Raw genomic sequence first — 26,085 nt, 5'->3', positions numbered from 1 at the left:
CACATCTCTCAGCTTTTTCGTCTTATCATCAGACATTCACTTCTACCTAATGAGGGACCAAAAAGACTTACTCTTACTACTTTGTTGTACCTCCGAGCATCAACTATTCAAATTTCACGGGTCTTTTGAAAACTAAATTTTCTCCAGTCCAAATAGTGTAGAACTGATTCCGAGTTGATATGTTGTGTGGCTTAGGTGACTGTTTTCATTGACTTCTTTGTTAGTGTTGCAGTTTGTTGTTGTTTTCATTGTCATAATACTGCAGTAATGTTTATTGATGGGGAGGATTTCAGATAAGCTGCTTTACTCTTCTTTCCTCTCCTGCACAGTCAGGTTTGTTTCTTGTACCATGATATTATATCCTAATATTGAAAGTAAAGAGATACAATAATTATGTAATTATTGCAAAAGATTTTTAAAACACATTTTTTGATACTGATTTACGTCCCTCTATTTGGTGCAGGAGCCCTTCGACTAAATGCTGACACCTACTGGTGTTATATTGCAATAACTTACTACAGTTGCTTCCACATTGGAGTATACTGCATTAAACTTGTTGAAATCAAACTTATAAGTGCAATTTGAAAACATGAACAAATAAATTTAAAGCTAAATTGAACTAAATAGAGGTGATTTTGCTTTTGTTTCATGTGTGCTACGTTCAGGGTCAGTGGTCAACTGCTATTTCGCAACCGTGTTTATTTCACTCAAGCACTCAAGCAAATCGACAAATGACTCGTGAATTCAGTCGATATTCATTAAAGTGTTGCCTTAAACATTTGATTTGACGCACCACCTTCCCTTGTTTGTATTTTCTGGTTTGGTTGATGATTCAGGAGCGTAACAAACGTAGTAGCCACATATTACTGTAAATAGCGAATGCAGCACGCGGGGTCACGTGACCGACGCACAGCTGAGCGACGCCGAGGTAGGCTTGCCTGATTGCTAACCAGTTAGCCTCGTTAGCTGTGGCCACTAATCCTGGAGGAAACGGCTCTATCTTTCCACCTTTTCGATCAATATCACCCACTGGAGACACGGCGGCAGCTATGGAGGGCACACAGCGCACGTCTGGCGCGTCTCTACCCGTCATTAATATTTGCTTAGAAGTCAGTGTCATAGTTTGTAGCTAGGGCTGCCCCGTTAGCTCGGCTAGCGTCAGTCTGACCAGCGCAAGTTGAGGCCGTAGCGTGAAAAGGAAGGCCGTGGGGTGAGTACATTTAACAAATATTTGGTTTTACCCTCGTCAATAGCTTTTTCTGTCTTGTCATCGTATTTCCGCTGGCTAGTCACCACCTGCTCGGGTTTATTTCAAACAACGGACTTTTGCGTTTAGCCACAATTGCCTCCTCTCGACAGTTGCATTTCTGTTGTAGCAGTCATGCTCATATAAGCATAACGAAAGCTCGCTGTGAGATTTAATCTGTAGCAACACTCTGAACAGTCGCTGTCTTAATCCCACGCAATCTGACAATTCGGGGTTGTAGTTTTCTCAGCGAGTAATAAGGAGAATGATCGTTGTTAACTGTAAAAAATAACGATACTCATGTGAAATGCCACTACCTGGCTTGCTTCTGTCTGATTAAACGGCAGTGACAGCTCAGCGTTAATGCAGTGCTGTCTGTTGTTGTTTAAGATTACGATTACTAGATTTATTTCCTTGAGACGACCACTTGAACTCCCACCCTCAACCTCAAGGTACAGCTGGAAAACCAAATTGTTCATTGTTACGTGCTGATCGCTACATTCTCCATCCAACAAGCCATATGATCATTTCCCTGCATTAATCTTGATTATGTTGATAAATGTACACAGACTGTATTGGTTTCATGACTTCTCCATATGACACGTGCATTGCATTGTTGTAGTCCTGCATTTTGAGGGAAATGATGATACCTATATAGCGCATTCCTGCAAAGACAATGTGTATCAGTGTCCTCCACAACAAACACCATCCCTTTCATCCGTTTCTATGTCCAATTCAGGGGTGTGGCACTCATTTAGCTCGAGGGACCAAATACAGCCCAGTTTGACCTCAAGCAGGCCATATGTAAACAACAAGTTGGCATAATAACCTTCAAAATACCATTTTCTATACGAGACACTTTTTCCAATGTTTTTTCAATTTAATAAAGTGTAGTTTTACATGAATCTGAACAAAGTAAAAAGAAAAAAAAAAGAAGAAGAAGAAGCCATTTCTTCCATTTGCATAGTTATGTAGACACAGGCATGCAAATGTTTTTTTTAAAAATAAATTATCTGTACAATGTGTGTTTGATTCAACTTTGTCAATACGATGGTGAGCTTTGAGGTTGGGTTATGTCCTCTTGTACAGAAACAGTGAAATCTCTTGTTAAGAAATTAGTAACAGCAGTTATTCTTGTGGAAAAATTCCAGTAAATGCTTTTTTTGGGGGGGAATAATTTTTTTGCAAATTGAAATGTCATCATTTGGGCCACATCTGATCCAGTCATATGCCAGTTTTGGCCCAGGGGCTTTAATCCTGGCACATCAAAAGTAATGCCATGCAGTTACCCCATCAGAAGATTGTATTAAAAATTTACATTTACAAAGATATCAATAATCTGTTTTACTCGAGTTGAACGGTAAGTTTTGTGTGTGTGTTTTCAGTATTCAGTGTTAAGACGCTCTTGCATTATATTGACATGCTGTTTTTGGCGGAACATAAGTTTGACACAAAGTTTGATTTTCTTACTGTCTTAGTATCTTAGCTTGCATTATTCATCCTTCTCTTCTACAGCAGGCCAGTATTGACAAATCCAGATGTCAAAATGAAACATGAGCACAATGTTTAGCAGTGTTATCCCAGTGTCTCTGAAATAACTACATGAATGGATGGTTTGTCGAGTACTGATAGCTACTGGAAGCCAGCCGTTAAATTTATTTCCAGACAACAAATCACAAGTCCAAGATAATCTGAAGGGGCGTGATGTTAAACTGTCCTTTGTGCCAAAAGATGGTCATCACATGAAGTTTCCTGTTTGAGAGTGGTGTGAGAGCTGCGTCTCAGTTATTGGAAAGATGTAAATTTTTGGAAGCATCATGGGGGGTGTTTGGGCCTTTAAACACTCGACACCCTCATGAAAGGTGGCCAGCTACAGCTTGGTCAAGCCTCAGCTGCCATCCCACTGCTCTATACTTGTATAAATTAGTCCCGTTGTCTTTAGAAATCCATTTAATTATCTTCTGCCCCTTCCTCTTTCTTTCTACCCCAGTAGCTCCTTCACTCTTCCTCCTTCCATTCCTTCTCTCTTCCGTTGTTTGGAGGATGTGAACACGGCCACGAACTCTGAACCGGAGTTGACAAGCGATCGCTGGTCCCCTTCAAATGTTAAGTCTCGGTTTGTTTGTAAACAATCGTTCTCGCAGGCGGAGCTACTCATTAGCCATGAGCTAACGTGCCTCGCCACCACGGGCTAAAGTAGCAGGACTTCCAATTTCCATCCAGACCAATCAATGAGCCGTGTTTCTTCTTCGCTCCCTCTCTGGTCAGCGTTTATTTCGAGCGACAGTGCCCCTAAATGAGCAGCTGTTATAATTGCATTTTCCAGGTGTCAAAAGTGAATGTGAACGCCACAGCAACCAAATGAAGGTGTAAGGATTATCGGCTGCCCTCCCTCCTCCCCCAAGTGAACCAATTCCTGAATTATCCAAATATGAAAGGACCCTAATCGATGTTATTTTTTTTTCCAGCCACAGGTGCACACCTGAAGGGAGTGTCCTGCTATTACTGTGGTTGTCTCGTGTGCCGTGTTCTGTGTTGTCAATCGCTGAGGCGTTTTGCACCTCCGCTCTCACAGGCTCAAGGTGTATGTTCCTTCGTTTACTTTCCGTAGCGTTTGGCGAGTGTCTCCAAGAACTGAGGCAGCGTCGGAGACTGCCATCCTGGTTAGCTAGCCCATGGCGGCCCCAGTGGCGGTCTGTCTATTAACTGTTTATAGGGCACTTATTAAATTACAAACAACGATGTATTTATTTAGATTATTTTCTCATTTATGAAATATTGATGTATGTTATATAAAATTCTATAAACGCCAAAGTGTGCTTTTTATGGACAACAATTTTCAAAATGTGCCAAACTGACCACAAATCAATCAATTGCCATCACTTAAAGTTTAAATGTGCTTCTTACTTGATACTCAGTGGATGCCTGTAAAAGGGTCTACCATCCTGTTTTCACATTTTTTATACTACCAACGCCTTCTCTCCTCATTTATGTTCTAAAAGTAAAACATGATGAGAAGTACCCAGACTATTAATTACTGCAGATGGTTTTGCATTTATGAATATGGATTCTGCGACTGTCATCACTCTTATTGTTAGTTTGGAAGATTTGTCTAAATATAGGGGTGAGTTAAAACCTCTTTGATGGTTTCAAGCGAAGTTGAGTAACTCTGTTTAAGCAAAATTTATAAGGATCACATTGGTATGTGTCCCAGAGGAAGTTGTTAGTGAGTGAACATGTCGTTACATAGAGCATTAGATTTTAATCTGTTTTATAGACGGTCAAAGTGAGAACTAAACACTACGAGACAATAATAAATCAAAATATCACTTGGAAAATACAATGAATGTGAAACACACAAATCAAACGTTAATAATAAGTGAATAGAATAAAGCAGACTGAACATGAGCTTACCTAAAAACTGCATAAAAGTATTCAAAATACACACAAAAAAGTCAAACTTGATGAGTTAGGTTTTTGTAAAAACTTTAGTATTTTAACAGTGTCAGGTTGAATCCTTCCAACAGGCTGTATGATCCTGACTGCAGCTTTATTTGATTGGTTTGAGGACTTTTGCTGAATTTGGTCCTGGTTAACCCCCAGTCTTGTGAATTCGGAAAGAATTGGGGATGAATTAAATCTTATGGTCAGCAAGAGAAGCGGGCAAACTTTATTATAGTCAGCATGAAATTGTACTTCAGAGAGAGAAAGTAGTAGTTTTTTCCATGACCATGACATCACTGAGATGTATGAAGAATCTTAAATGAGCCTTGCATGAGATGGAGTCATACTTATGTGGGCTAATATGTTGTCTCTTGTGTTTCCGTGTTGTTCAGCAGGCGTCTGCTCTGTAGGTGGACAGCAGAGGGATTAGGGGACGAAGATATCAGGTGCTGGAGCAGATCTTCATTTGAAGTTGCCTCTGCCATCATCTTCATCACATTCGCTCTCAGATGAGTATGTCTTCGTCGGGGTGCTGCCACCTACCCGGCTCCCTTTGTGATTATTCTGGGAACGCTGAATCGGATGCCTCCAAAGACTCGGAGGAGTCTGACTCCACCACGCAGGCCCAGTATATTGCCAAGGTTACAGCAAAAGATGGCCGCCCACTCTCAACCATTGTCAAAGCAGTGAGCTTGCAGAGGTAAGATCTTCAATAGTCCACAAAGTGGCAAATTGTTTCTCAGCCCAATTTGGCTTGTCGTCACATTTCTTCACCTTTTAATGCTCCACTGCTGTTGTGCACAGCGATGTGGGAATGTGTCGCATCTGTCATGAGGGAGCCGGAGGAGAGACGCTGCTCTCACCCTGTGACTGCACTGGTACACTGGGCAAAGTGCACAAGAGCTGTTTGGAGAAGTGGCTGTCATCCTCCAACACCAGCTACTGTGAACTTTGTCACACAGAGTTTACTATCGAACGGCGGCCACAGCCACTCACACAGGTAAAAGAGTTCGTGGTTTGTGTTCAAGTGTTTCCTTTTGTCTTTCCTGTTTTTCGATACAAATAAGTGAAAATTGGCAAAGCGACGAGTCGGAAGCCGGTGGTGTATCGCTCAGCCTTGTGCTGACGTTTTGCATTCTTTGTGAAAGCCTTTGAGATCAATTTTGAGCTACAAAGAAAATGATGTGTCAAGTAGGATCTTCAGCTTTTGAGATATTTTTTTTTAGTTGTCAGTCTAATTTCATATAGCTTTCACACAGAAGATTATTAATCTGTTAATGCAGGTAGCAAAAAGCATGCATATTCATTAAAATAATATCCTAATAAATCGCGTCAACACTGAGCAGACTGAGAATATAGCAAATGTTTCACACGCACCATTGACGTCTTTATTTTTGCTGTTGCTCAGTGGCTGAAGGACCCCGGCCCTCGCAGTGAGAAGCGCACGCTGTTATGCGACATGGCCTGCTTCCTCCTCATCACACCCCTGGCAGCCATCTCTGGGTGGCTGTGTCTGAGGGGGGCCCAGGACCACCTGCAGTTAAAGAGCAGGCTGGAGGCTGTGGGCTTGATCGCACTCACCATCGCCCTCTTCACTATCTACATCCTCTGGACACTGGTAAAGCACCACTGAGTTCTAGTCCCGCAGCCAAAGGAAACATTCTGAACATGTTGGCACAGAACAGAGCAAATGTGTTTCTCCACTTTGGCTTTTGCCTCCAGGCTGATCCAGGATTCTAGTTTTTTTTTTAAAATACATTTTCTGGTATAAATAACTGATGTGGCTTTGACACAATTATGAGCACAACCAAACCCACAGATAAATCTATTCATCTTCATTATTGTACAACATTAATTTTCTGGTCTGAGCTTGAAAAAAATTCAGCGTAAAAATATGTAATGATTATGCAAACATGTTTGAATGTTACACAGAAACCTCAAGCCTGCACATACACGTGTACCTGGAAGAGGGTAGAGAGAATAAACTTGCTTTTGCCGGCACTTTTGCAGTACTGGACCTATGTAATTAGGTCATATTCTTTCATTCTTCTCAAAAAAACGTCTTGTGAAATTTAATCCTTTACTCACCATTACAAAGGATGAATTATTACAGATGGCTTTTCTGGTCACGTGTGCTGAGCGCCGGTCATGCAGCGATTTATTTCTCATTCATGAACTGCGCTCAAACACCTGTATGTCACTCTCACTGGCCTTAATCTTTTTCTTCCTTGTCACCCTTTGTCTCCCCCGTCCCCGTCGTCATTGTACTCGACTGCAGGTGTCGTTTCGATATCACTGTCAGTTGTACTCGGAGTGGAGGAGGACCAATCAGAAAGTGCGCCTGCTCATGCCCGACATGAAAGGGGCACACACCACCCAGCGCTCAGTGCCAACCAAGTCGACCAAGAAAATGACTGATGAGACCATCGTATGAGCGGGGCGGTGACAAGAGGAATACTGAAAATGAAAGGCCTCTCTAAAAACAAGATTAATCATATTAATGAACTTTTGCACTTCATATGGACCATTCTGAGAGGGAAGAGCTACTTAATCCTCCTGTTTTGTTTTCTTGAAGCACTTGATGTAAAACTACTGTGGTGTCGGGCGACCACAGACGTGATGTTGGGAAGAACTCATTCCGGAGTCGCAGTTGAAAACACCAATTGTCAGCAGACAGCCAGTGCTGGGACGTGAACAGCTGGACACGTGGATAATGGACTAACCAGCCCAACTTTATATCAGTGACACAAACTTATGAAATACTAAGACACAAGCTAATGTAGCAGGATATAACTGAATCGGCATGCTACTACAGTATAATAAGAAACATATTCACTACCTATGAATCCCCCATGCCCCCCTCACGGTGTATTTAGCAGTTTTTGAACAATGGGTGAAACATTTGCCCTGCGGAGGAGGATAATAATCTAAAAATGCGAGTGACAAAGTCTATCTGTGAATAGTCCTTTTTTCTTTTTTTTTTGTCGACAAGTAGAGAGTGACAGTCACTCATTCCAATGTCCTTGTCTATAATCCAAACCCTTTTTAATTTTCCAGGTGAGGCTTTTTCATTGCTTTTTGAAGACTGAAAATCGAATCATTTTCCCTTTAGTAGGCAGCAGCATCTTGTATGTGTCACACGTGTCAACAGGGCCTGTGGAGATTGTTGTGTGTGTGGACGAACATTAGTACTAACCTGTTAAACTGCAGTGCAGTAAGAATAGTATTGAAGGTGTGGAGGAGTGTCTACGATCTATTTGGATGATGTTCCTTCTATAGTCATAAAAGTGCATTAGCAAACAACACTGCTCCACTTGTAAATGCACCATCCATTAATTGACCTGCCTGGCAAAGACTAGTAATAATGTTTTGCATCACAGGAGATGCATTTTTAAATAGAGGAGAGAACAGTGTTTGAAATAGGGAGACTGCAGACCCATCTAATAAAAACGCCAGTGTATCCGAGCAGGCTGGTGCTTGATGAAGGTGCACAAGAGAAATGTGTTTCGAGGCGTCGGTTGATGTGTGCAGCTCTCGCCGAAAGTATTTTGTGTCCTTGTAGTCTTCCTGCTGCATCCCCCCCTGGAAAGTTGGGTTTATTGTGCAATAAAACATGAGGGACTCCTGGACTCAGTGGTGTTTGCTTACATCCTTAAATCGATTGATTCGACTGTGCAGTGCAGTACTTATAAAGTATGTTACAAACATCAAACGCACATTTGTCAATATACTATAAAGTGACTAACATGCTGTTTAAAGTGATGGTACTTTGAGTATTTGTTTACCTTCACACTGAAGCAGTTTTCCTCATAGAGGTTGTGTGTCACTGCTCAGTTGTTTAATTGTTCAATCAAACCATGACTATTGTTTTTGACGTGGTTTTATTAATGTCTGATTCAGGCTGTAGTGGGAAGGAGTACACGTTCATATAAAAGGCACCAATGTTTTTTCACCTAGCTGGTTTTTATTATGACCCCCTCAGGCTAAAAACTACTGGACTGAATTATTTATGTGAAGTATGTCTATTAGAAACTGGCAAAATCCAGCTTACACAATTTAACACTGCAAGATGAACTGTCACAATTTTAGTCCAGAGATGAAGATGATTGATGCCCCCCCCCCCCCCCCCTCTCTGCACACATGCACAAAACAGCAGACGCTCCAACATAATATTGTAAAATTTAATTCATGGCATTAATATAATGTATGTGAGCAGACAAGCTATCAAAATAAAACTAACTAAAAAAACAAAAAAGAATTTATTTTACACAAAATGAAAGAAGCGTCAGCAGTGTCACAACCACTTTTGAGATGATGACTGAACGGGGAGGAGGCGAGGCCCAAAAACAGGACTGCTGATGAGCAAGCTTTGACAGCCACGACTTCCAGCATGTGGTTAACGACCATCTATCAGAGAAAAAACCAAAAACTAGGCTGACACGGCCTTTCTGCTACACTATGGTGGTTAACTGGTAGCTGCTCAAACGGTACCACCAGTCCTGTTTTTGCCCTTGGGTGTAGCAGACTGAACCTGGGTCAGATTACAACTTGAAATCGATTCAAACGCTTCTCTCTTTGACTGGTCGTTTTGTGGCATAATGGAAACGACTCCACTGATCTGAAAAGTGCAGATTCAGGCAACATTGCACCTCGAGCAGATGGAAGCAAGTCAACACTGTGGATTTCAGTTACGAATTGACCCAGGCGAGGAGAGGCTTTCGCCGTTGGTTACAGGTTCTGACAGCACTGCAGTTTGCTCCCCCTCTGGCCGTCGGTGGTCGGTGGCACGCTGATGTCCACCACGTTGTTCCCTGGAGACTCGTCATGGGCAGACCGCTCGGCGATCTGTTTCTGCGATACGATGCGGTATATTTCTGGGTTTTTTTTGAGGAGGGAGTGAGAAAAGAAAAAAAACAATTTTACTTGGAATGCTCAAATGTCACTCTTTCAATACCACGTGAGGAACGAATATCAAATTACCCGAGGTCGGGAATGCAATTCTACGCCTCCCTCTCTGAGGACAACAATACTTATTTTACAAGGTAACTGTTTTCAGCTTGTCTTCCATTTGATGAACTTTCATTGACTTTGCATGCTGGAGTCGTGATGAGATTAACACATATTAAACTGAGGTTTTTCCTTTAATAAAGATACCTTGGATTGTTTCTTATTCGTGTTGTGTGCACAGATGTACCTGTGAGGATATTCTTGAAGGCTTCTTCAACATTTGTTGAGTCCAAGGCTGAAGTTTCTATGAATGACAGATTGTTCTTCTCTGTGGGATAATAAGAGTGGGGGAAGACAGACATTTTACATGTGACTTTCATAAATATCCTGTTAGAGAAAGACAGGTGTGATCACAAATGTCTCTTGTTTTCAAGAGGTGTTGCACCTTTGCAGAAACATCTCGACCAAGTGTGGAGCAGTTCTCTTGTGCGGCGCACCAAGTTCTATGCAGTTTGGATTTTGTGTCCCTGTGTGCATGCATGGGTCCTTCGGTTTCATCCCACAGCCCAAAAATATTTTTACATTAACCAGTGATTCTGAAGTGCCTCTCGGCTTGAGTGTGTGTGTGTATTAGTGTGTGGGGTTGTCCTTCTAACTCTACCACGCAGACTCGAACCAAAAACAAACCACTCGTTGCAGTACCTGCAAAGGCGCGAGCTTCGTCGGTGGGCACGGCCCTGAGGTGGCGCAGGTCGCTCTTGTTTCCGACCAGCATGATGACGATGTTGTTGTCGGCATGGTCCCTCAGCTCTTTCAGCCAGCGCTCCACGTTCTCATAGGTCAGGTGTTTGGCTATGTCATACACTAACAGTGCACCAACTGCTCCTCTGTAGTATCTGTGACCGGGATAAAGACGGTGATGTTCCAGTGTTATGTTCCAGTGTAACAGCAGGCATGTTGGAACTGACACGGAAATCCTTATTTCTATATATTTTGTGCCACTTAAACTACATTTTTGTACACTTTCAAAGCGTCTATGAGGTGTTTGTTCTAAGTTAGGTGAAGTCTTCTTCAAAAAGATGCTTTCAGCTGTTCTGGAAGTATTGATCTAATCAAACCATTGTCTAATGGAGTTTACTTTATTCCAAAGCAGTTTTCATATCATTGTGTGTTCAAAGCTCCAGTTTAGTACTCAATGTGGTTATTTCCTCATTTACTTTGGTATTTAATCCGTCTTACGTCTGATAAATCCCTTTAATGCATATTTCAATCCATCAAATATGGGTTTTTTTTGGTCATTTTTAGTGCTACATGCTGTCTCCACAGATGTCCCATAGAGAATGCCCAACAATCTCCCACAGTTTGAATGATCTGGTTTAAAAGAGAAGAGTGTCAGTGTTGACTGCAGAGCTGAGGTATTTCCCTACACTGTGAAGCATTAGGTAACATGCAGATTCCAGTGCACAACCCAAGGACGGACTCACGCCGAGGTGATGGCTCTGTAGCGCTCCTGTCCTGCTGTATCCCAGATCTGCGCCTTTATCGTCTTGCCATCCACCTGAATGCTGCGTGTGGCGAACTCCACCCCGATAGTGCTCTTGCTCTCCAGGTTGAACTCATTTCGTGTGAATCGGGACAGCAGGTTGCTCTTCCCAACGCCCGAGTCACCAATTAACACAACTGTGGAGAGAGAGAGGAAAAGATGAAGCAAGTGTATGTCTACCGGAGGTGCGATGGGAGAGGCAGGGGGTGGGCCCTGTTTTATTAAATCCAATCCATTACGCAGAGCAGTGCTATAAACGTTGGTGATTATTAAAAAAAAAAAAGAAAGAAAAAAGACAAAGGGGCTTCATGTTTTCTGTGCATGTCTCTGTAGCGACACACTAAAGCAACAACACAACAGCAAAATATATATATAAAATGAGCAACATAAATGCCTTAAAAAAAGGCAATAACCCACAGATTAAACCATATTAACAGGAATCCAAGCCTGGCATGTCCTGAGAGAGCTCCCATTTGAAGAAGTTAACATTTGTTCTCGATGTCTCCCTGCAGAACCGCTCAAAAACTAAACATGACAACCGAGAGTTTCTAAGAACTTTGTTTTTGTCAATGTGGAGAATAAACTCCACTGAATTATTGATAGGTCTGTATTTTTCAAGGGGAATGATGTAAGTGCTGTGCTTACTTCAAGTGTATTTAAAGGATTGGCGTTTCCATTACTGAATTCAGATTTTTCTTTCATCCTCTATGCCGCTTTATCTAAATCAGGCTCGCAGGGTGGCAGTCACAGGGTTAATTCTGGACAGGTCAACAGTGAGTCACAGGCCACACACATTCACAGACACTCAAATAAGGGCAATTTAGAGGAATTTGCTTCAGATGCATATTTTTTGAGCTGCAGGACCAAAAACCAGAGCGCCTTTAAACCCACACAGGCACAGGAAGGACACGTAAACTCAGAACAAATAGACCCCGGTCAGACTGGAAACCACAACATTCTTTCTCTGAAGCGAGTGTTCTTGCTCCAAACACAAGTTTTTATATACTAAAACATAACTCAACAGAAGTGCATATTTGATCAGCAGCTACATTTTTATATCCTGTTTAAAAGTATGAAGTTCTTGTAATTAAATACAATAAAATAACTTTAGCACATAACGTAGGGTTGCTATGCACCGGGCACGCTCAATTGATGGATGGGTGGATGGATGGATGGATGGATGGATGGATATTATGCCTAAATGCTGTGTATTTTGCAACTTGCACTTGTTTGCAGAGTTGGTGGATTAAACTTGACCTTTATATGCGTTCAAGGTGTTTTTATATTATACTTAAAAATCAGTTCACCTCGCCTCAGATTACTCTAACAGGAGATCCTATGATAATGCAGCCTCCCAATGTGGAGGACTGAGCATGAATATTATGCTGGATTGATCGGCCAAATACACCAGAGTGTGGGGATGAAGTGAAAACGGTGGCAGGCAGCTGAGTCTCTGTCTTTCTCTGTTCAGTTGTCTTTGGGCAGATTTCAGCGGCGTTATAGGTTCTAACCAAGGACTCCAATAAAGAGCACAAAAGCATGCTTGTGTTTATGTGCTCCATGAAAGGGATCCATGTAATGCATGCATATCTGAGCTTAGTTTGTGGCAACAAATCTCAGGAGATGCTACAAAGTCATACCTAGATAATGAGTAATGCAACATATCACATTGAGTAATGGAACGGTGCGGTAGTACTGTTGCCTCCCCGTCAAGGGTTTCAAACTGGATTCTTACACTGTCAATTGTCTTTGCATATTGTTGCTTTTAGTCGAATCACTGTCTTATAGGTGTGTTGTTTGTGACTCTGTGTCAGCACTGCTTTCAGCTTTCACCCTCTGTGACCTCGACCTGGATGAAGCATCATAGCAGACAAATGTTTTGGAGTATCCAAGCACAGAAATAGACTATCGTCAGTATGTGGTGCATTATTATCATTTTTTTAAAATAATAACAAACAAAACTCTGTGCTTTTTAACTTGTAGATTCGATAGAGTGTTTTACAGATTAAAACAAATATGATTAAATGACCTTGTGAAATCACAGGATCACTCTGGCCAGGATCCTAAATCAACCATCAATCAAATCAAAAGATCAACAGAGTCTAGATACCACATAAATCCCATATTGTGGCAGCATGGTAGTGAGTATAGACATCCTGCATTCTTAGTATAAACACAACATAAATGGTTTATGAACTGCACTGGTTGATGTGAACAGATCACAGGAGAGAGGTGATTGATTATGGTGAGAGAGCTGCAGTTCACAGCAGCAGCAGCAGCAGCAGAGGTGGAGCCTCTCTTGTTTCCTCCACAGAAGGAAATAGAGCCCAAGTTTGTCCCGGCCGACATCACCATCGGCCCGGGCTGCAGGAAGCTGATAACAGACATCATCAGAACCTGAATCGACAGTTTCGGGCCGCCTTACCCTTCCTGTTTCGGCCGTTGAACGCAGACAACGACTCGGGCAAAGAGTGAAAGGAGAGAGAGAGAGAGAGAGAGAGAGAGAGAGAGAGAGAGAGAGAGAGAGAGAGAGAGAGAGAGAGAGAGAGAGAGAGAGAGAGAGAAGAGAGAGAGAGAGAGAGAGAGAGCGTCGCCTCCGGCAGATGCCCCATTCATACCACAGAGGATACTTTGTTACATCTAAATGGCCTTTTGCTTTTTACAGGCCCGGGATGTTAATGTGCCACAGGAGCTGATATCACGATCAAAGGAAGGCTTTCTGGATCCAACTGGCCACTAAAGATAAACACTGGACCTGAGACCAGCCTGCAGACAATCCATCATCCCTGTGATGTTCATAATAACACCAACATGCATGAACACAGAAGCTCCTGGTAATAAGAAGCAACATCCTGATCTGGGGGGGTGAATCTTATTACCAGTAGACATAGAGAGGCGAGGAGGCCTTTAATCGACCTCAAGAAAAACATTAATTGTAGCAATGAAACTGTAAAAGTTGCTCTATGAGTTGATTAAAGTTTGCTTTTTAAAAAAAAAGAGAGAGACAGGGCTCAGACAGGTTGTTGCATCCTTTACCCATAAATATAGCCGCAGGCGTTGTGATTTTACAATGACAGCATTATGTGGGAATAACAACAACTGATTATCACCCGGGCCAGTTTCCGAGAAAATAAATACAGCTTCCACTAAAAGCAAACGCGCACAGCCGCTAGAAGAAAGCGAAACAATAGGAGATTTTACAGGCTCTTGTAAAGCATAGCTTTGTCGGGGTGAGCCCGTGTAAAGGGGGATGCAGTCATCTTTTCTCTCTGTCTCTCTCTCTCTCTCTCTTTTTTTTTTTTTTTTTACCTTTGAACAAGAAATCGTATTCATCGTCTCGGTTCCCCATTCTAGACGAGGCCGCTCCAACGCGTGCGTCCGGAGGATGTGTGGAAAGTGTGGCTGTGAATTGTCGCTAATATGGCAAAGAAATAAAAAAAATATGTATATATTTGGAAAAGGTTTGAGCCCAGACTCTGCGCCAGTTTCGGCTGTCAAGGCGAGCTGGCCGCAGAAAGGGAGCGCTCCCAACTCTGCAGAGGGAGGGGAGGAGTCCCTGCGAGTGCGCATAGCTGCCGCTGGGGGGCGTGCTTTACTGACATGCCAGCAGACCCTGCACTCAAACAACTTCTGAATGGAAAACAGAATCACACCGCCTCAAATAACCACATCAATTCTGTTTCCGCGACAATGCTTGTGGTTGTGTGGGAGCGTCTAAAATGATCAATACACAGTAAAAAAAAAAAAAAAAGATCAATTATCAGACCAATTAACCAAATCCCGAAAAATTCGCAGTCTTTGAATGCTACGCCAAATAAATAATGCTAAATATTCTGAACGGATCTATATAGCCATCTCCTATCTCTTTCCCCCCCAGAATGAGGGTTAAGGTAGCAGCAGAATGAACAGCTGAATGATGAATGACTTTAATTATAGAAAAAAATATATAGAATTACAGATATTTTAGTAATTGTGTTAAAGTAATGAAGGGATGTTCATTTGCATAAGAAAGGACTCATTGAGTTGTCTCACTGTAATGCAGGAATATTTCTTTGCATGGTATATAATAAAATAATTTTAATGTTTCGTGTTGGTTGTTTTTTTTTTTTTAATAGTTTTTATAGTCGTCATGTTCCCTTTTTATTGTGTCAGGATATGTTTTTAATATAAGGTGAGGTAAAGATAATTCAGTTCAGGACCGGATTAGAAAACAGAAGTGGACATAAACAAACAAAAAATTCTGAAGACAGCATTTCAAATAGAGAGGACGAGTACATAGATATGTATTATTTATTAGTATTTTGGTTAAAGAAAGAAATTATAACTGTATTACATAGTGAAATCTTACCTTCACAAAATCTAAATAATTACAATGTTGGAAAAATAGATTTCATAAAGTATTGATGCAATGCATAGCTATAAAAACTATTTCATTTGTTGAACATTATTTTAGTTGAGGCAGTACATTCAAATTTAAACCGATGAGAGCCTTTTAGTTTATAGTGTTTTGTTGTGTTTTTCTGTCAGTTCTGTTCTTCCATGCTTGTATTAATTATATTATTGTACTCCATGAGATAGAATATGTATATTTCAGTGTAGACTACTGAAAATGTGTGTTTGTGTTGCTTTGGGGTGTATTTTCCCTTTAAAGTCGTGCTGACAGATGGCCCCGCCCCTTCGCCACCATCTCCGCTCTGATTGGTCGAGGGGCGCCTTCAGCTGCAGCGGCGGGGAAACACGTGCTCCTCCGCGCATCTCCAGATCAAGATGGCAGCCTCCGTGTGTCGGTGCTACGAGGTGAGAACATCATGTCTGTCCTTCAGTGCGCCTCCCGTCGTCCCAGGGTTTCATTTGTCAATGAAAACAGTCCCGCGCCGATTCGCAAATGTTATTTCAAGTCCGCTTGTTTGAATGTGAGTCTGTTGGGAGGACGTCATGCAGACAGAGGCCTCCAGTTGCATCAGACTGAAAAGAAAATATCATTATTATTGACTGAATATATATATATAACAGCACGTTGTTTCAGCATATTTACTTTGCTGTGCTCGAATCGGGATGAATATACTAAATCTGGGTTTGTAAAAAGCTAAAGATAGTTTCCTTGCGGCGACGTTACACAACAGGACAGCAGCTGTCAGGAAGATGATGTGTGGATTATAATGGAGACATGGTGTTGTAGTGTTTTGTTTATTTTTCCTTCTACTTTGTTGGTGGCTCGGGTACATTATTTATGTCCAAACACACAGTTCTTTCCAATCATACAACCTCCAAAGTGCAACCAAACTCGCTCAACCGGTTGGAACTACATTTTGTGTAAATGATTGAAACAATGATTTATTTCTGGCCAGAGTTCAACTCATATAAGATACAAACCACAACAAATACTGTTCACTTTAAATGATCAAAAAAGAGGAATCGACTGGAGCCAGTGGCTTATTTATGGCTGTTCTATAAGTAGATGGAATATCAGCAGACTTACAAATGACAAAACCAACCATGGGCAAAAAAAAGATCTAAATAACACAACATAACATAACAATGTCATAATGAATTATGTTCCCTTTCTCTCATCATTAGTCAGTCTGCACTGTAATCCCTAAATTATTCTGTATATCACTGCTTTTTTGAAAGTTGATTGCAACCTGCCCCATTTTAGTTCATCACTTGAGAGTTTAACTCACAGGACAGAAACGCATCTATATTGTATTTGTTCTTATTTTATGTTACTCACTTTAAACTATATTTGCCTTCTTTTAACAAAAAAACTTCTTGATTTTAACTTTTATTTAGAACCCACTATAATATTTTTCATATTTTTAAGTACACAATGAATGGAAATGTTAGAATGCTGAACTGTACACATATTCAAGCTTTCCCTTCTTAACAGCTCCCTATTTTCTTTTTATAGAACAGTAATATATTTGTGTTGCTCACCACACTTTTTCATTTACAATCACTCCTTACAATTTAGTTTCATGTGCTCTTTTGATTTCAATTCCATCCAAATCCTGTTTTTATTACATTATTATTTGGAGCCCTCCCAAACACCATAGATGTTGTTATTTTAATTTACATTAAATCAATTATAAAAGCAGAATGCAATCATTTGTAACCCACATAAAACCTGCACTTTAGTAGCGGTAGAACAGAATCCATCAGATGTTAAAAATAAAGCAACGTGGCATTTGATCTTGGCTCACCTTGAGTTTGATGACATTGACACGCCTCTAAAAGGTCACAAATGGCTTAAGACTGATCTGTGTCTAGAAATCTATGGAACAACTTGAGAGTACTGCTCCCAAGTCAGAATCTTAATGAAATCTTTACAAATTCTGAGGTGCAAAGTCAAGAGGAAAAAGGTCAGATTTTGGATGTTTGTGGTTTTAGGACCTCCAGTTGACTGTGATTTCAGTAAGAAGTGCATTCAACTCGAAGCTGGACCATGTGTACATATCAAAATGTCACTCTCTCTTGGCCAAAGATCATAAAATGGTCTTAGTGGCAAATTGTGGTCAGATAAATCATTAAAAAAATCTTTTAGAAAACTATGGACCTCATGTTCTGCACAGTAAAGAGGCAACAGACCATGTTAATTATTATTATTTTACAACAATTTGCAAACACCAGCATCTACTGGTATGGAGTGCCTTTGTTATTTGCAACTTACACATTTGGCAAGGCTCTAGTATTGAATATGACCTTGTAATAACATACAGTTTTGTTTAGCAGCGACAATCGTCCGTTGGATTAATGGAACCACATTGCAGTTGCTCTGTCATAACAACTATGAACAGATGCCTCATATCACTGATGATCATTTTGAGGATTCAGCTGCTTGTCAGGGCGTATGTGATGTCTTTCCCAACATGCCATTCGTTGCAGGTTTTCCTTTTGTTCTGGAATGAGAAACACAATGTTTTTCAATACAATATGCAGTAATTAAATTTATGCTCATTGGGTTCCTTTAAGCTAAATAAGGAGCTCAAATGGCCATTAAACTTTTTTTTTTACTGTGGGTAAAACACAAATGACTTTGCGACGTTGAGTAACAATATTCGCGACACACAACAAAGTCATCATGATATGAGATGTTGATGTTTTTCACAATTGATTTTTATTGATTCATTGCATTGTGAAGCTATTCAGACCTGTATCCTCTAAGATCTACATCTACATATGTCTTTAGTGCACAGACACTTTGTGTATTGTGTCCCTGAGATTGTGGTTTTTGTTTTTTTTTACTTTTTACCTCTCGAGATTCCTCCTCATTGCTTAGTGCACATGTTGTGTAAACCAAATGGTGTCTTGTCTGTAAAATATGCTACATAAATGACATTTGTTGTTGTTGTTGTTCTTCTAGAGAGCTCAAGGACAATGTGTTTAATTCAGCCTTTTATTATTATTGTGACTGACGGACTGACCGTGCCTTAACATTGCAGCGGATTGGCAGAAATGCCTTGGCCCTCTGCTCCCGGCCACTGGCCTCCTCCATGTGGAGAGGAGACGCTTGCAGCTTACGCAGAAGTCCAGCTGCAGCTGTGCAGGTAAACACTAATCTTTCCAGTTTGTGTTCGTTACTCATTGATTGCACCCATTTGTTGTCTCGATTGGACATTTTCATTAAAGTTGTAAACCTTTTTGGGGTTTTTTTCGAAAGGGCTGCTTTTCTCTTTGTTTTGTGATGCATCATTCCCACCTTATGAGTCTCGTCTTTCAATGTTTCAAGTGAAGAAAGACTTCCCAGTGAAAGTCTGTGGCCAATCTGTTCATCTCTTAATCAGTCCTACCCTCTATTTCTTTATTTAGGTGCGATATTCTTCAGGTCGTAAAGGTTTCTTTGGGGAGTTTGTCGATGGCCTTCGTCAGGAGTTCAGTAAGAATCAGGAGATGAAAGAAAACATCAAGAAGTTCAGAGAGGAAGCCAAGAGGCTTGAAGAATCCGATGCCTTGCAGCAAGCCCGCAAGAAATATGTGAGAACATACTGATATCTTTTCATCTTTGGATTCAATCTTTGATCTCTCTTTTGTTTTTTTTAATAGAATGACTCAACAATTGTTGTCTTTTCATAGAAATCAATAGAGGCAGAGACGGTGAAGACATCAGAAGTATTTAAGAAAACCTTTGGCTCTTTGTCAGAAACAGTCAAGGAGGTAAAGTCACAGGACTCATTTTGTTTTGAGACACATTTTGTTGCGCCAATTATTTCGCATCGCTCCAAAGTCGAAATTGAGTCAGTGTCAACCACTCATCTCAGGGCCTTGAGGAGGTGACTCGTACCGACATTGGGAAGAAGATCAAGGACGGAGTCGGGGAGGCGGCTCGGTCGGCCATGCACTCTGCCGAGTCCATCTCCAAAGGAGGAGAAAAACTGGGCAAGACCAGCGCATTCAAAGCCATCTCACAGGTCAGAGGAGGAAACTGCCACATCATACATTTCTGAGGTTTCATCCTCAAAATCACAACTGGGAAGAAAATGATGTGTCCATGATCTTTCCCATGACATTCTGTCCAGCTGAGACGTTCTAAAACATTCTCACAATAATTTGATCTTGCCGAGGGTCTAAAAGAAGTGCATCACCATTCCCTCTAGAATGAATAATAAAGTATTTCTATTCTATTCAGTTCTAATCATCCTCATCTTTATATGAATTTTTTGAAAATATAAATTGCCTTCATATATACAGTTAATTATACCTTATGGTATAACACATACCTTTTTTATTAAAGCTATACTGTTTTATTGATTTACAAATAGGTACATTTATATCACCGTTAAGGCTGTGTGACTGTTGATATCTATACATTTTGTATCAATATTATAGACAAAAGGAGGGTGATTAACTAACTTGTCCTTCTTGCTACTTTTTGAGCATGGTTATTGATGCATCTTTGCTTATTTATTTACTTTTTTATTGTCATTTATTTTGTTTGACTCCTCCACTGTTTTTCAGTTGTTCCTTACCATAATCAAAATAAATATACATAAGTCAACACTGTTGTACACCTACAACTTGGCCAAACTGACATAAAGAGCGGTTTAGGGATTTATATTCTGATTCTAGTTTGTTATTGGGAAAAAAAGAAAGAAAACCTGTGTTGTGTCTGTAGAGTGTGGAAACCATGAAGAAGGAGATCGATACAGGCGATGCCGGCCCTTACAGGGCTCCTTCTCAGCTGAGGAAGAGGAGCGATTTCTCATCAAAAGGAGCAGACAGTGACACCAGAGTGTTTGAGGCCAATGAGTGAGTAACTGTTCCAGCTCCAACCAATTGTACACTCACTGCTGTTGTAAATAAGATGAAACCCCCAGCTGGGGCCTGCCCTTGACGTTGTTGTGTCGTGTTGCACTGCAGAGAGGCTATGGGGGTTGTTCTTCACAAGGACTCCAAGTGGTTCCAGCAGTGGAAGGACTTCAAGGACAACAATGTTGTTTTTAACAGTAAGAAAACTTTTGTCACAGACATGTGTAATTCTCCCTCGAGGCAGCAGGTGGCAGCCGATGGGCATCAGGCCTTTGTACAGATGTAGAAGTTATCCACTAAAAAACGTGCGTGCAAGTATCTGTGTTGAGTTTATCTTTATTCTTGTTTCACTTTTTTATTTCTTTCAGGGTTCTTTGAGATGAAGATGAAATATGATGAAAGTGACAATATGATGATCAGAGCATCCAGAGCTGTGACTGACAGAGTCACTGGATTTTTAGGTATTTTTATTTATTTTGCGTTTATGTTGTGATCACAGTAAATGTTGATATAATAATCCCTACACAATAGAGCTGTAATGAAAACCCAGACTCTCCTTTTCATTTGATTTAAATGAATGTATGTTTGAAAACATACATTACACATCCACTCTGGATGTAGGTGTTGTGTTTATGTGAAGGTGTTGTAACTTCACATAATTGGTGATTTTCAAAAAGGTTTTTTATTTTTCATTTCTGACACCTCGGTTTCACAGTTTTTGTTATTTTGATTTCAAATCAAGCAGAGTGATTTTAAAATACAAAAATGACTTAAGTTGTTGTTGGAGGCAGATGGAGGGACAAACAAACACTACAAAATACTACAAATATACAACTACAGACATGCATCCACCAACATCCACCAGCGAACATGAAGAAGGGGCACAGGGAATTACTGAATGACAATGTTGTTGTGTGTTTGTTTCACAGGTGGTCTCTTTTCCAAGACAGAAATGTCTGAGGTTCTGACAGAAATCGTGAAGGCAGATCCAAACTTTGACAAAGATTCTTTTCTCAAACAGTGTGAAAAAGACATCATCCCCAACATACTGGAGGTAAACACACTCCTCCCACTTCCTCCAGGTTTTTTAATTCCTCGACTTTTTGCTGAGGAATATTTTGCACAGTGACTAAACAGAGACATATTGGTGAAATGCTTTATTCATTAACATGGATTTTGACTTTGGTGAATGATTTTGTGAATCATCTTTGGAGTTGATGAAGTAGAACTATGAGATACTCAGGAATTGAATACATTTCAAGCCACCGGTGGCAGGAAGCTGAATAGTGTGTTGTGTGGCGGAGAGCGAGAGCTGCTATAACAATTAATATTATATTAAAAGTAATGAATGCTGAGTCGGTGTGAATAAATCAAGCTAAAGATGGAGCCTAACAGGATGTTGGTGGCCACGGTTGAAAATTGAAATTCCTGTACTGTCATGTAATTGCATTGAAAGTGATATGTATTGGAAAATCTTTTCATTTAGTAGACAACCTGGAGGATTCTCAATGTCACATGTTCCATATTTAAACTACCACTTAGACTATATGAGCCCAGTTAGAGGCACTACAGCAATTTACATGCAAAATGTAATTCTCAAAAAGCATGCCGTTCATCGCTACTCACATGATACTAGTGAAGCTCCAATAACTCAGTGTTGTTCTTTCTGCAGGCTATGATTCGAGGGGAGCTGGATGTATTGAAGGACTGGTGCTATGAAGCGGTAAGTTTTTAAAAATCAGCTGTATTTAATCAGTTCGTGAGCCCTGATCGTGCTGCAGCAAAGGTTTTGGTGATAAATCTGGAGAGGCCAGGTTGGGACGGTTTGGACGTGTGCTGAGGAGAGATGGTTGATAAATTGGATAAATGGAGATGGTCAGGACAGGAAGACCTCAAAATATATATGGATGATGTGAAGGAGAACATAAAGATGATTATTCTTACAACAGAGGGAGCAGGAAATAGCATGAGATAGAGAATTACTTTTTGAAAATTCTCTTTTTAAGGAAAAGCTATGATTCGATAAAACACACTAGTAAGAAATGTCCACATAACTAACATGGGAAAAATCCCAACAATAATTCCCATTCGTGGGTGTGTATGCACTCAGGAAAACACCATAAGATCCACCTGACAAGAAAAGAAATGAAGTAACAGAATATAAAAAGAACTTCTTCTTTTTTTTTTTTTTTTAGTTTAAAACAGTCACAAATACTACCAATTACCTTCCAAAGTTAACAACCTCTCAGAATGAGTTATTATAGCTAATGTACACAATAGGAATGTTTATAATTCTTCTCCTCATGTGTTCTTCTGCAGACGTACAGTCAGCTCGCCCATCCCATCCAGCAAGCCAGAGCTCTGGGGCTTCTCTTCCAGTCTAAAATCCTTGACATCGATAATATAGATGTAAGTGAATTTATGTGTGCAGGTTGCCCACAATACATACACAATACGACTGCAGCTATTTAAAAAAAATTCTATTTTCGTTTGATAATCGTTCGTTTCATAATATACCTTTTTTTTTTGCAAAAGTAAAAAAAAAGTTGTATGTCTTTTAAAAAGTCTTAATGAACCACAAATAGTCACTGTTGAGGGCATGGTTCTTATATATCTCCTTTTGTGTTTATTTAGCTTGCCATGGGTAAGATGATGGACCAAGGCCCAGTGCTGATCATCACCTTCCAGGCTCAGGTCGTCATGGTGATCCGCAGCCCGAAAGGAGACATAGTGGAGGGAGATCCGGTAGGTTCACCTCATTCTGCAGCTCTGGTGCAGAAAACCTAAAAGAGAACACCAAAGTCCGAGTCGGCCGGCTGAATTCAGACATCGAGTTTTGCATCGGATCGAAATACTTTTCAGGGCATTGCTTTATTGACTCAGGTGGATCGAATGCACACGCATTAAAAGTGATGCATGGATCTTTCTGTGACACTGTGCAATCACACTGCCATACTTTTCTGTGGCGTGCCTCCCCTATAGATAGTCTGTGAGGCTTTTGTTGTGTTTCATTTCTCCTCCAGATCACTGCATTGTTGATTAGAAGTTTTTAAATTAAACATCTTGTTTAGCAGCGGAACAATTTCATCACAAAATAAATGGTGTGGCCGTGTTGTTATTTATGGACATTCAGAAATTGAACCTTTCGTGTACAACCATCCATACATTGATCTCTGAGCTGACCCTCCCATCTTCTCCTTCCTCCACAGGAGAAAGTGATGAGGATGATGTACGTCTGGGCGTTGTGTCGTGACCAAGAGGAGCTCAACCCGAGTGCAGCCTGGAGGCTTCTGGATATCTCCGCCTCCAGCACTGAGCAGGTCCTCTAGGAGAGGTTTCATGTTGTAGAGAAGGTTAATCTTGGACATAAAGGATGCAAAGGTGTACCTGAACTACATGCACATCCTGTGTACATTACCTTGAAAGCGCAGAGAGAATCTTCGCCGCCCTGCCAGAGTCTGCTTTTGCACACGCTCCCATTCCCCATCGATGCCTGGAGGATCCATGTGCAGATGTTCACATTCGACCAACCTCTGGCACGACGTCATACATGCCCATGGAGTTAAACAAAGCGACATATTCAAATGAATTTCTGCTTTCTCACGCTGGCTAGATCCGTGTTTGGATTACCAACAACTGACTGGAATGTGAATATAGACCTGAAACAATAATCTCAGCATGGATGGATCCAGCTTCCTTATCAGATAACCAGAGCTTGTGTCGTTCACTACCAACCATCTGTGAGTGCATTTTTAAATGTTAATATCGATAATGAACATCGCCACCATCTTTGTAAAACATGGCTGCAAGCGAATGCAAATGTGGACAGAAGGTATAAATCTGTAACATGTGTCCTCACTGGAGGCGAAATGTGAGCAGCACATCCGTAGAGCAGCTCCATCTGTGATGGTATATGTGGAGGAAGGCATGAGCATGTTCTGCTTGATGGTCTTGTATTTCCTGTCAGATGTGTGTAAGATAGACAAGTGAAATGTAAAACAAAAACAAAAACTTGACAAAACAAACATCAACCAAGACCACAGAACATGGAAAAACTCTGTAAAAGAAATTCACTTCAAATAACACCTCAATAGCCTATCCCATCGATTAACAATGACTCTTAAAAGCACTGATGAGAGATTAAATTAGCTCCCAAGGTTTTCAAATCTTTGCATATTGATATTGAACGCCATTAAAGCATTTGAATCAGCAGTAATGTGCGGTTGTGACGATTTCTGTTCTGTTCCTGTTGATTTTCACATGCAAAAATGTTCAGAATCCAGATTAAAGTCATGCAAAATGCAGATGTGAACATGGAAAGCAGGATGTAATATGTGTCTTCATCATCTGTTCTGTCACCAGCATTTAGAAACGAGCCTGCCTACATGTGACAGATTGCAGTAAAAACATTGTGCTTCATGGATTTATTTGGCTGACTTTTGGGAGCTTTGTGTTATGCTCCCAGTCAGATTTACATATTTATTACATCTTATAACTCAAACATTGAGACTTATGTTGGATGACGTTCAACCTTCCATTGACGGCTTCATGGCTGAAGGACCATTTGTTGTCACGTGTTGCAGATTCTTCATCTGTTTGTCTTAATTTGACTGGTTTACGTTTCATTTTGTGGCTTCCCATGAGGTGAAGATAGACATCTTGAATCGAGTATGTCATTGTACCGATTGTTTTTTGTCATTTATACTGGGTGCCTGTGTCCTCTACTGAAGTTATATGATTCACATTACAGCTGTACTGTAGCTCTGTTGCCCCACTCCATGTGAAAAAGCTCACTCTTGGGTCCTGTTTGGTTTTTTTTTTAATAGCAGATATCTTTGTATGTTTGTATTTTATTTTTTTGTCAGAGAAAGTCCTCGAGAATTACTGATGATAAAAACCCTGCTCTGGTCACTCTTGTTTTGTTCTCGGTGTGTGTTTAGGGTGTATAATACACCAAATGGCTTGGTTGAGAAGACATTGTGTATTATATTTGTGCAACACCTGTGAACAAAAAAAAACAACTCAGTAAGGTCATCACCATAAAATGTGCACTTTGACCAATAAAGTTGATACTATAGGAAACTCATTACTTGGCCTGTGTTTATATTATTAAAGGAAAGCTGAAGTGAATAGTGATGTGATGGCGTATATCTCTTTGGGCACAAGAATACAAGTGCAGTATTAGTGTTTTAGGTCATTAAGTATTCATTAAAGATAGTGTTATTCAAATTCTTGATGGAACAAAAATCTCCATCCAGCTCCTGGACTGCTTTTTTTTTCCAGTTCATGATTTCAGGACACAGAAGATGATTCATCTTCTGACTGTGGGTGACGACAGGCCAGAGAAAACTAACAACCAAACACACCAAGTTAGCCTCAAACTTGCGTTTTTGGACTGGTGAGAACATGCAAAGTCCACGCAGAAAAGCCCACAAATCTCTCCTGAACTCAAACCGGGAAGGTTGTTGCTGTGGGATGACAATGCTGACCACTGCAAGGTCTTGCGGTACAATGATCTTGTCAGAATAAAATCCACTTGGTTTGTGGTTTCCATTCAATAATTCTTGTTTGCTCTTGTGAACATCTCATGACCTTTCAACCATCAATAATATCATTTATCCATTCATCTTGGATAGGTCACCAATTCATCTCAGGGTGAAAT

At 40.6% G+C, this 26,085-nt stretch overlaps 3 protein-coding genes across 4 annotated transcripts; 2 read left to right on the top strand and 1 right to left on the bottom strand.

Annotated features, from left to right (window-relative positions):
• The first annotated feature begins 948 nt into the window (after positions 1–948).
• LOC308135619 (E3 ubiquitin-protein ligase MARCHF2-like) lies at positions 949–8,319 on the top strand. Of its 2 annotated transcripts, none has more exons than XM_080503695.1 (5): positions 949–1,210; positions 5,086–5,390; positions 5,495–5,690; positions 6,099–6,308; positions 6,969–8,319. In XM_080503695.1, exons 2-5 carry the CDS (start codon positions 5,200–5,202, stop codon positions 7,122–7,124), a joined length of 753 nt encoding a protein of 250 aa, XP_080359821.1. In that variant the 5' UTR covers positions 949–1,210; positions 5,086–5,199; the 3' UTR covers positions 7,125–8,319. The 2 variants fall into 2 exon arrangements, with proteins under 2 accessions (XP_080359821.1, XP_080359822.1); XM_080503696.1 differs by having other exon boundaries at positions 5,083–5,390.
• A 544-nt stretch (positions 8,320–8,863) lies between these two features.
• Positions 8,864–14,671, bottom strand: LOC308135023 (ras-related protein Rab-11B). The gene is made up of 5 exons (XM_080502887.1): positions 14,490–14,671; positions 11,122–11,317; positions 10,340–10,533; positions 9,885–9,965; positions 8,864–9,564 (listed from the first exon to the last, which is right to left on the bottom strand). Exons 1-5 carry the CDS (start codon positions 14,527–14,529, stop codon positions 9,419–9,421), a joined length of 657 nt encoding a protein of 218 aa, XP_080359013.1. The 5' UTR covers positions 14,530–14,671; the 3' UTR covers positions 8,864–9,418.
• A 1,276-nt stretch (positions 14,672–15,947) lies between these two features.
• On the top strand, positions 15,948–25,436 carry LOC308135216 (mitochondrial import inner membrane translocase subunit TIM44-like; the record flags this gene model as incomplete). Its single annotated transcript, XM_080503097.1, has 13 exons — positions 15,948–15,977; positions 18,620–18,724; positions 18,987–19,151; positions 19,251–19,331; positions 19,436–19,585; positions 20,290–20,423; positions 20,535–20,620; positions 20,792–20,884; positions 21,353–21,477; positions 22,096–22,146; positions 22,743–22,832; positions 23,058–23,168; positions 23,633–25,436. The coding sequence occupies 13 exons, from the start codon at positions 15,948–15,950 to the stop codon at positions 23,750–23,752; spliced, it is 1,341 nt and encodes a 446-aa protein (XP_080359223.1). The 3' UTR covers positions 23,753–25,436.
• Positions 25,437–26,085: the final 649 nt, after the last annotated feature.

The sequence above is a fragment of the Blennius ocellaris genome, assembly GCF_963422515.1.
Source record: "Blennius ocellaris genome assembly, chromosome: 10".
Classification (NCBI taxonomy): domain Eukaryota; kingdom Metazoa; phylum Chordata; class Actinopteri; order Blenniiformes; family Blenniidae; genus Blennius; species Blennius ocellaris.
The sequence above is the reverse complement of the archived record's forward strand: the minus strand, read 5'-3'. Positions and strand labels throughout refer to the sequence as shown.

Bases quoted from the DNA above. Each gene is read 5' to 3' on its own strand.
- LOC308135619 (XM_080503695.1), top strand. From the start codon at position 5,200: ATGAGTATGTCTTCGTCGGGGTGCTGCCACCTACCCGGCTCCCTTTGT. The intron at 5,691-6,098 runs GTAAAAGAGTTC...GCTGTTGCTCAG, and splicing joins GGCCACAGCCACTCACACAG to TGGCTGAAGGACCCCGGCCC. The intron at 6,309-6,968 runs GTAAAGCACCAC...ACTCGACTGCAG, and splicing joins TCTACATCCTCTGGACACTG to GTGTCGTTTCGATATCACTG.
- LOC308135023 (XM_080502887.1), bottom strand. From the start codon at position 14,529: ATGGGGAACCGAGACGATGAATACGATTTCTTGTTCAAAG. The intron at 9,966-10,339 runs GTACTGCAACGA...ATTATCCCACAG, and splicing joins CGAAGCTCGCGCCTTTGCAG to AGAAGAACAATCTGTCATTC. The intron at 9,565-9,884 runs GTACATCTGTGC...AAAAAAACCCAG, and splicing joins CTTCAAGAATATCCTCACAG to AAATATACCGCATCGTATCG.